The sequence below is a fragment of the Notolepis coatsorum genome (genome assembly GCF_963971535.1).
Source record: "Notolepis coatsorum genome assembly, chromosome: 5".
Classification (NCBI taxonomy): Eukaryota; Metazoa; Chordata; class Actinopteri; order Aulopiformes; family Paralepididae; genus Notolepis; species Notolepis coatsorum.
The window spans coordinates 145,852,691-145,863,914 of NC_140169.1; the positions used below are offsets into that span (position 1 = coordinate 145,852,691).

The 11,224-nt window shown below is 46.6% G+C and overlaps 1 protein-coding gene across 4 annotated transcripts in view; it reads left to right on the top strand.

Moving 5' to 3' along the window:
- The window catches only part of extl3 (exostosin-like glycosyltransferase 3), an 86,758-nt gene extending 80,785 nt beyond the window's left edge, over positions 1 to 5,973 (top strand). For all 4 annotated transcript variants that reach the window (XM_084314948.1, XM_084314949.1, XM_084314947.1 and 1 more), the window contains exon 7: positions 1,639 to 5,973. In XM_084314948.1, coding sequence (XP_084171074.1) covers positions 1,639 to 1,848 — 210 coding nt within the window. In that variant the 3' untranslated portion in view covers positions 1,849 to 5,973. The remainder of the gene's footprint in view (positions 1 to 1,638) is intronic.
- Positions 5,974 to 11,224: the final 5,251 nt, after the last annotated feature.

Genomic DNA, 11,224 nt, shown 5'->3' on the forward strand with positions numbered 1-11,224 from the left:
TAATAATAATAATAATAATAATAATAATAATAATAATAATAATAATAATAATAATAATAATAATAATAATAATAATAATAATAAATAATAAATAATAAATAATAATAATAGATCAAATTTCTATAGCGCCTTTCATGAAACCCAAGGCCACAAAGACCTTCCTGATTCCGAGACCATGGCCACTCACAAGACCTTCTTCATGATTCGGTCCTTTAGAATCATGTAAAATAATATCTTACACTATAGGGAGGTGTAGTACTTACGTTATTGCTGTTTCCGGCCGGTCCACCATCTTGAAAACGCAATGTAATTCCCCATTGACCATTTCTAAATCATCTCGTTTAAAACGAATAAAGCGTTAACATTTGCATGGACTGTGCGTATTCATCCACAATCTATAGCTCAACATGAAAATATTCGCAATTAATCGTAAAAGAAAATCGCCGAATTTTATTTCAACCAGAAATGCTTAAACAATAATGTTAGTGATAGAAGTGATAGAATGATAAATCCCTATACGGGTGGACCTCGCGGGCGGTCCAAAGCCACGTCAGACTACACCTCCCTATACTGCCAGCGTGAGAATATTCACATTATATTGTGGGCCACGCAAGCAGCTTTACGCAATGTTACCTTGATTAAAGGGGCATTCTGCCCGATTAAAGGGGCATGTCCTCGACTACTGAGCCTGCGGCTATAAAGAGTTGAGGATATGGCGTCTGCCGTTCACAACAACGGAACACATTCAGGTTAAAAAAATTTAAAGGAACACGCCAACATTATGGGAAATGCACTGTGTAAAGTACTCGGCAATAAAGACTAGGGATATTGGCTTTTTTACCGATATCCGATATACCGATATTGTCCAACTCTTAATTTCCGATACTGATATCAACCGATACCGATATATGCAGGGTTTCCCCCCCAAAAAAACGGAATAATTTCAGGTAATTAAGTAAGGGATAATGTATAGCTACGAGGTCATTGTCGCAAAATAATTGACCGACACAGAGTTTAGAATACAGAGGCGCAGCGCCGAGGTGTTTTAAACATCAGTGAAGGTCAATTATTTTGCGACAATGACCGAGTATAGCTATACATTATCCCGCTTATTACATGGCTAACTTACTAACAATATACCTAATTAATTTTACACCATCGACAAGACGAGATCAAATGCAGACGCAGTTCTGTTCTGTCGCTCCGCTGTCGTCGCCGGCAGCTTCGCCGGCAGGTGTGTCTGATTGCACTGATGCAGTGTGTCAGTGGGCTTGATTGCTACAGCTGCGAACAGCGGTCATTATTACTCGGCAGAGGTCCGTTATCGAGTAATAACGGACTTCTGACGAGCGCTATTGACCAATCACAATCAAGCATTTCGCCGAATGTTAAAACGCCATCTAATAACATTACATAATCTCTTGTCGTGGAATTAACACAACATTATGCATACTTTTGACAATACATAAAATAAGAATTTGTTCTTACTTGCTTGCCTGGGTAAAAAAGGTTAAATAAATGTAAAAAAAATATATACAAAAAAAATATTTGATACCGATCATTTCCGATATTACATTTTAATGCCAATATCGGACATCCCTAATAAAGACCACCTCTCTCTGCCTCTCGGCTCCACAGGTGACGTCCCGTTGGACCTTCCGCTGCCCCGGCTGCCCGCAGGCGCTGTCCCACGACGACTCGCACTTCCACGAGCGCCACAAGTGCATCAACTTCTTCGTCAAGGTGTACGGCTACATGCCGCTGCTCTACACGCAGTTCCGCGTGGACTCTGTGCTCTTCAAGACGCGCCTGCCCCACGACAAGACCAAGTGCTTCAAGTTCATCTAGCCTCGAGCCCCGGGGCTTCCTCCTTCGGGCCGCAGCGAGGGGCCAAACGGGGCGAGAGTGGATGGAATTGGACCGGCAGGATGTAGAGCGAGGGAGGGAGGGAGGAGCGGTTCCCTGATGAAACAGATGGGAGGAAGGAAGGAAGGAGAGTCGGCACTGAGCCGAGGAACGAGAGGCGGGACTCTTAACGCCGGCCGGAGCTCGGAGCCACACCGTTCGTTGACGGAGACGGGAGTGTCGTCGGCAAACATGATGACGTTTACATTTTTTCTTCCCATGTTCTTCACGACCACCATGTCCACCATTCAGAAACCACTACGGATCTCATTTGCACCACTTAACGGACCTAAGCGAGGAGGACCGGACACTTCATCTCTAGGGCTTAACCCTTAAACTGACTGAAAGAAACGATAGTTAACGGATTTGACCGACACAGCGGGCGCCAGGCCTGGGATCTGGTTGAACTGACTTGTGTTTTTTTTTTTCATCTTTGGGAGAGAGAGCGAGAGAGAGACGGGGGGGGCAAGGACACACGGTTGTCATTGCACTCATCCAATTGTTTTTTTTTAAGTTCCTTTTACATTTATAAACTGTACTTTAACCATTGTATATGAACCAGCGAGAGAAGAAGCACTGATGGTCGGAAGTATTTTATTGAACAAACTTTTTTAATTGTTGGTGTTTTAAAAAAATGTGTACGTCTCTTAACGTGGAATGAGAAGTTTAGGAGGAGGAGGAGGGGGGTGGGGGGAGATTTGACCCAGACACGTTAGTCTGCCTGAGAATTAGACCTAATAATAACTAGACGGACGGAACGGAAACCAGTAGAAGCCGACCATGCGTTCATTAGAAACAGGAAGTGGTCAGACGGTGAGGTCAGTGAGGTCACAGAGGGGGTCGCCCCGGTGACCGACAAACAAACAAAGTACCGTGAACTCTAACCCATCTTCTCGTCGTCTCTTTAAGCTCACGGAGGGAACTGCCGACTTAAAGTCATTCAGTGTTCAGTGTTTTCATGCTGGATGTGGATTAAAAACAATAAGTAGCGTTTCACTGGTTACGACTTTGTTATCCTCAGGGTTCCTGCCGGTTTCAACAAGTTAAGAGTTGAGACTTAATTCAATAAATGTATAAGACTTATCAAAATCACATCTAAGAACTTTTGAAGGCCTAAAATTCTGATTATTAAATGAAAGACTTTTAACACCCCGCGGGAACCCTGTATCCTTATGACCATAATGATATTGACCGATGAATGACCACTTGCAGTGTCCCTGTGTAACAGTGTTGTAGTTCTCCAGACCGGTCCTGGTCTTAAGACCACCTTTGGAAGGTACTGGTCTCGTCTCGGGACTCGACTGCAGTTTTACTTTAATTCCAAGACCCATCGAGACCACGACTGCGTTTTTTTTTCTTCTCTCGAGCATTTAGAATCAATAAAAGACAGCTGCATAACACACTTCAGTCATATTCATTACATCAGGAGGACCGGCCCGCAGGATAAACAAACAAGGCTACCACAGACGTCCGCCGCTGTCCTTGGTCCTGAAACGGCATATTGCGATTACAAGGAGGTTTTAGCTTACACTGGATTGTGTAATACACGTACTAAAGACTTGAGGGCTAACGTAATTATAAAATAACGTAATTATAAAATACACATACTAAAGACTTGAGGGCTAATGGGATTATAAAATACACATACTAAAGACTTGAGGGGGCTAATGTAACGGATTATAAAATACACATACTGTAAAGACCTGAGGGCTAACGTGACTGATTATAAAAATAGATCTATCCATACGCATCAAACCATGCACATCAAACCCTCAGTATAATGTACAGCTGGCTCAGGAGGACGGGCACCTTTGCATAACATGACATAACATAGCTATTAAAATAAATGCACTTGCACTTACACACTGTATCTGCAGGTCTGCTTGTAAATGAAGTCCCTGCGCTGATCTTTCACTGGAACGATATCCATAAAGCCCTCGTTATTCAGCTGCAGTCGCACACCGCAGCCCGTGGGAGTAGGAGCACTTTACCAGGTCGCTCTGGAGCGGAGAGGATTTTCTGCCTCTTTCTTTAATCAACTCTGGTGCAGATTCTCCTGAATCGGCTCACGTTTCCTCCGCTTAACGTCTCGACTACACTTTTGCATTAAGGCATTAAGTCGTCAAATGGATTTAAAGCCCGGCTTTAATGTGTCCACACAATAAGGCGATTGATCGAAAGCACATGAGTTATTTTCAGCTTTTTATTAAAAGTATTAATATCGCCTGATATTTATACCAAAATAAGCTCTATAGGCCCATCATGATACAGTTGGAGAAGCAATACATGCAATTCTGTGTCAAATCTGACATTCAGCAGCACCCCCGTAACCCAAATGGAATGTTCCTATAGACATCCAGCACCCCCATAGCCCAAATGGGAATGTTCCTATCGACATCCAGCACCCCCATAGCCCAAATGGAATGTTCCTATCGACATCCAGCACCCCCATAGCCCAAATGGAATGTTCCTATCGACATCCAGCACCCCCATAGCCCAAATGGGAATGTTCCTATCGACATCCAGCACCCCCATAGCCCAAATGGGAATGTTCCTATCGACATCCAGCACCCCCATAGCCCAAATGGAATGTTCCTATCGACATCCAGCACCCCCATAGCCCAAATGGAATGTTCCTATCGACATCCAGCACCCCCATAGCCCAAATGGAATGTTCCTATCGACATCCAGCACCCCCATAGCCCAAATGGAATGTTCCTATCGACATCCAGCACCCCCATAGCCCAAATGGAATGTTCCTTTTAGTTTCATAACCTCTTCCCTATCGCTGCGACAATTCGACTGAGACTCGCAGTTGAAGCAAAGCTCCTTCATTGAATCACTGAATAGGCGACGATTCAGGGTCACCCCTAATTACAGCCATGATCTTGAGTTGGACTGGTCCGGTCGTGACTTGATCCCGCCCCCCCTCAAAGTCTCAGTCTTGATTCTAACTTGATGTCTCTTGATGTCTCTTGTCTCTGATTAGGGTGGTCTCCGTTTAGGGTGGTCTCTGTTTAGGGTGCTCTCGACTACAACACTGCTATGTAATCTTAAAGGAAAAGACACAACATGCCACAAAACGACACAAGCCTCATTTAGCAGAAGCCTCAGGCGACCGACGGGAGCGGCTGGAAAAGGGCGATGGCAGCGTGTGGATATTTCAGGTTTCTGGATTTCCCCGACGTGTTACATCAAGATGACATCACCGGCCCTGCGGGTAACGGCTCGGCTGACGTGTTGTTGGCTCAACGCTTCGCTGCTGTTGTCATTTCCTCTTTAAATATGGCCCTAGGATGGATGATGTCATTTTGACAAAGTAATGCCCTGAAATCCACTTAGAAAGCTGGAGATGTCCCCGCAAGCCGCGTGGCTAGTTCCAATCTGTAATACTGACACTCGTACGTTCGCCCGAGTCGTCGTGGTCGGGGGGGGGGGGGGGAGGGGGTTGGGGGCGTTGGGTTTCTTTAGCGAACGAGCTGCAGATTCCAAGGTGTCGATATGATGGAAATTGCAGACGCTGCAGTATTCAGATTAGCCCGAGCGGTGTTCCTCCAGAGGGTTCAAAGTTCAAACCGAAACGTCTCATTACTGTGTTTGCTCTTTGTTTCACCTTATTATTATAATTTTTTTTACACATTGCTTGATGAATGTTTTCTTTGCCAAATAATAGGTACGATGTCTGCAGACTCAGCAGCACAATTTGCAAAGTGCAAACAACGTGAACACAATGTGAACACAATGTGAACATCAAAGCAGTCTGGTACCACCCGGTTCCATTCGGCACGGTACTACTATCCACAGCACCGGTCCAGAGTAGCCCCCACGCCGCTACACACCGAGCTCCAGACGTTACCCCCCTGTGACCTGGTCCCGACTCACATTCACTTCTGTTAATTTGACTAGAGGATTAACTTTAAAAAAAATATGATCTTTACTTTTTGTCTTTTTTTTTTTTTATGATTCAGTACAACACTGTTATCAGCAATATTATGATTTTCTCTGTGAGGTTCTTAACTTATGGGGCAAAACAAAAAGAAAACATGGTTTCTCTGTATATTTATTGAATATATTATAAAAGAAAAAAAAAGTTTCCGGACCTGGGGCTTTATTCTGGAGGGGGGGGGGGGTGAATGGATAACATGAAACATGCAATAAAGATGAACTAGATGTGGTTAGTTCATAGTCTCTGGAAGGACACCGGAGTCCTGACTTCCCCCTCGGTCCACTCTCCCTGGAAGCAGCCTGTGCCACCAGACGCCTCGAGGTGAACCACTCGACCTGGGATCAGACCTGGGATCAGCACTTAGAGAGACGAGCTCCACCAGGGCTCTCAAGAGCAGACTCTTTGTAGATGAGACTTGACTTCACCAAAACAAAAACAATGCAAGATTTATTTTGTACATAATAACACACGTCCAAAAAACGCTAATTCGTTTAGTTTTTAATATGGCCACCAGCGAGGTCATCGGGGACATTGAGTCATTGTGTTGTGTTAATTACAGCAGCTCTGTGAAATGGTGTAGATTAAAGAAAATGGCAATACCTTGTTTTATAGTGACTGCTACCTTATCATTTAATTGACACAACACAACACAAGGATCCAATTAATGGTGGCCATATTCAAACAAATTTACTCAATAATGGTCTAACTAAATGAATGTGTGCAAAGCTATTTGGATGCATGTGAGATTATGTGCAAAGTAAATCGGCAATGTTTTTTTTGTTAAAGGTGCTTTTTACTTAGTGGTATTTTTTGTTGTTAATTACGTAGCTCTACATTTATCACTGATGTAGATAGAGTGTCTGGTCAGTAACATGGGTCTCCCAGTCCCTCCACTCTGCAGTAAACAGCCATCACTGATATAGAGTGTCTGGTCAGTAACATGGGTCTCCCAGTCCCTCTGCTCTGCAGTAAACAGTCATCACTGATATAGAGTGTCTGGTCAGTAACATGGGTCTCCCAGTCCCTCCACTCTGCAGTAAACAGCCATCACTGATATAGAGTGTCTGGTCAGTAACATGGGTCTCCCAGTCCCTCCACTCTGCAGTAAACAGTCATCACTGATATAGAGTGTCTGGTCAGTAACATGGGTCTCCCAGTCCCTCCACTCTGCAGTAAACATCCATCACTGATATAGTGTGTCTGGTCAGTAACATGGGTCTCCCAGTCCCTCCGCTCTGCACTAAACAGACATCACTGATACAGAGTGTCTGGTCAGTAACATGGGTCTCCCAGTCCCTCCACTCTGCAGTAAACAGTCATCACTGATATAGAGTGTCTGGTCAGTAACATGGGTCTCCCAGTCCCTCCACTCTGCAGTAAACAGTCATCACTGATATAGAGTGTCTGGTCAGTAACATGGGTCTCCCAGTCCCTCTGCTCTGCAGTAAACAGTCATCACTGATGTAGTGTCTGGTCAGTAACATGGGTCTCCCAGTCCCTCCGCTCTGCAGTAAACGCAGAATACATTTCCTTCCCACTTTATCCAATCAGGAGAGAGAATATTAGATATTTTCACTTATTTCAAGACAATTTGCCAAACCAAATTAGCTTACTGCACTGGTAGATTATTTCACTTGTTTCAAGGACACCTTTGCTTATTAAAACTACTTTTTATTTCTGCAAAAATTTTAACTATTTTTGCAGTGTGGCATTCTCTCTCCTTGGATAAAGTGAGAACGGGATACCAGGAAATGTATTTTGTGTTTACTGCAGAGTGGAGGGACCGGGAGACCCACGTTACTGACCAGACACACTATCAGTGATGGCTGTTTATTGCAGAGTGGAGGGACTGGGAGACCCATGTTACTGACCAGACACTGTATCAGTGATGACTGTTTACTGCAGAGTGGAGGGACTGGGAGACCCATGTTACTGACCAGACACTCTATATCAGTGATGGCTGTTTACTGCAGAGTGGAGGGACTGGGAGACCCATGTTACTGACCAGACACTCTATATCAGTGATGGCTGTTTACTGCAGAGCGGAGGGACTGGGAGACCCATGTTACTGACCAGACACTATCTATATCAGTGATGGCTGTTTACTGCAGAGTGGAGGGACCGGGAGACCCATGTTACTGACCAGACACTCTATATCAGTGATGGCTGTCGGAATGTAGAGCTATTATTTTGACAAACAAACCACTTACAGCACCTTCAACTGCCCCTTTTAATACGGGACTTGCAATTCCTTTTTTAACTCCCAAAGTCCTTCATTAGACTATTGACACCTAAGATTCCAAGATGCAATAAACCCCCCCCCCCCCCTCCTGCCGCCAACACTTAACATCCCAGTGCTTTTATTGCCGTTCACAGATGCGTCATAATTACCCGGCTGCCGTCTACGCCCGGCCCGGGGGGGGTCAGGAGCGGGGTGTCTGTGTGAGCGTCACCGCACCGCGGTATCTTGGAAGCAACTTAACCCTTTTCACTGCCACACGCTACAGCGTCGGTAGTGTGATAGTAAAGGGTTAACCTTCTGTAGTGTGGCAGTGAAAGGGTTAACCTGCTGTTGTGTGGCAGTGAAAGGGTTAACCTGTGTATTGTTGCAGTGAAAGGGTTAACCTGTGTATTGTTGCAGTGAAAGGGTCAACCGTTTGGTAGTGCGGCAGTGAAAGGGTTAACTAACCTCAGCCCCCCTCCCCCCTCCTCTCTATCCTCTTGCCTCCGGTGACTGTGGCACAGCTGGTTTTCCGTGGCTCTGAGCGGAGGGAGATGGAGCCCCCCGGGAGGGTGGGGGGGGGTAAGAGGGTGACGGGCCCCTGGGAGAGGGGGGGGGGGGGGGGGGTCATTCCTCTAAGTGAAACTATGTGCTCCTGGGCCTCCCTCCGGGGGACGAGGCTTCTTCCCAGCCACCTGCGACGCCGCCCCCTTGGGTCGGAACGGACACGGCGACAGGGTCAAAACAAACCCGTTTGAAAGGCCAGACGTGGAATTAAAATCTCAATGTTGTTTAAAAACATCTTGGCTTCCAGACTCGTGTCCTTGTTTTTACGACTCTTTTTAAAGGTTTAAAATCATTCTAGCCCTTTCACTACCACATACAGAAGGTTAGTGAAAGAGTTAACCTTCTGTAGTGTGTTTGTGAAAGTGTTACCCCTTTGTCGTGTGGCAGTGAAAGGTTTAACCTGTATTTTTGCAGTGAAAGGGAAAGGGTTAACTATTTGGTAGTGAAAGGGTTAAGGAGCAGGGCTTTTCGTCAGTGTAGTTCCTCACCAGCAGAACTCTAGGTGGGGGGGGGGGTGTGTGGTCGCAGCGACCCCGAGAGAGAGAGAGAGAGAGTAGGTCACACTTTCAACTCTAAACACTGACATCACAGGGAGGAGAGAGAGAGCGAGAGAATGCACCATTATCCAGGATACAGAGAGCGAGAGAGAGAAGGGGGTGAGGGTCTCGTTACAGCGGAGCGTGGGTGTGGCAGCGTTGTACTCTTGCCACTAATATCCAGCTGACTTCCCGGTGGAGCGCGGCGCACGTACTTAGAACCCTGTCATCGGCGTAGCCTCGGAGCAACATGAGAGGACCGCGCCGGGCCTTTGTTCTACGGAGCGCCGCTTCTCGGCAGGAAGGAACGCAGTCGCTTCTACTACATGATGAAGGAACTGAGGCTGAGTCGTCGGGGGGAAAAAGGCTGGATGGTGGTGAGAGACACACGGTTTGATCTGTAACACGCAGGCGAGAGAGAGAGAGGAAGCGGCTGGATTTTTTCGATAAAGCGGCGATGTGCGTCGCAGAGCTGAGGAAGCCAGTGAGCACAAAACACATGTTTCTCTCTCTGTAGTTTTTTTAAATGGAACAAATGCATAGTGTTTTAGGTTATGTAAGAACATTTAAAAATTATAATGCGCCACAAAGACATAATAAAATAAAATAGTAATTTGGTTAAACCAACAACTTAAAAAGACTTGAATGAATCGCTATTGCATAATGTCTCGTGCATGTAAACAAATTGTATATAAAGCATAGTTGTTGCAGCATGTTATAGGCCCTTTGTAATTAGTTAAGTCATTGCACCCTCATTGCCAACGGCTGTGACCTGGAAGAATCGCGAAGCCGTCCGATATGCTGGTGGTGCCAGTTGAAGTCCACAGGACCCCCGTGGAAGGTACAGGGGGGGGGTGGTGGTCCTGCACCCCGTGGAAGGTACAGGGGGGGGGGGGTCCTGCACCCCGTGGAAGGTACAGGGGGGGGGGGTCCTGCACCCCGTGGAAGGTACAGGGGGGGGGGGGGGGGGGGTCCTGCACCCCGTGGAAGGTACAGGGGGGGGGGGGGGTCCCGCTCCCCATGGAAGGTACAGGGAAGGGGTCCCGCTCCCCGTGGAAGGTACAGGGGGGGGGGGTCCCGCTCATGGTGGACCTCGAGTCTTTGGTCCAGGATTCAGAAAAACATAGAGGGTTCAATCATATTCGATATCGGAAGTCTCTTTTAGTTTTCTGTAAACAAGTACATGCAATATTATTATGGGCAGAATTATTGGAAAATCCCATATTATTCCCGTCGTGTCCATTTTTGTAGTTCTTTTGAGATCCCGGAACGAAGAGCGTCCTCGTTCGTTCTCCGTCGGCGATGAGCGCTCCGATGACCTTTGACCTCCCCCTGAAAAGTATAGTCGGTCGGCCTCTGGTCAAATGGCCGTCTTAAAGGGACTCCACGTCGTATCTGAACGAAGACCCTTAATGTGCCAAGCCCTCGTGTACACGACACACACGGACCAGGGGGGCGGAAGCATTCATTACTCCCTGCCTTCATCTCGTGAGGGTCCGGGGAACTCCAGGCTTTAACCCTTTCACTACCACACTACAGAAGGTTAACCCTTTCACTACCACACTAAACACGGACTGTTAACTGTCTGTTTAGTGTGGTAGTGAAAGGGTTAACCTGTAGTGTGGTTGTGAAAGGGTTAACCCCCATTGTCGTGTGGCAGTGAGAATGGTCGACCTTCTGTATATCGTCGCAGTGAACGGGTTAAGGAGCAGGGCTTTTCATCAGTGTAGTTCACCAGCAAAACTATAGGTGGTCCTCGCAGCATCCCTGACCCCGAGAGAGAAGGTCACACTGTCAACCTTCTGTATATCGTCGCAGTGAACGGGTTAACCCACCATTATCAAAAGGTATATAAAAAAGAAACATTGTCCACATCTTCCTCCAACCCCACCCTCCTCCTATGAGTCTGTGAGCGTGTGCCAGTGGCAGACCTCCTCCTATGAGTCTGTGAGCATGTGCCAGTGGCAGACCTCCTCCTATGAGTCTGTGAGCGTGTGCCAGTGGCAGACCTGCTGTCCCTCCTCCTCCTATGAGTCTGTGAGCGTGTGC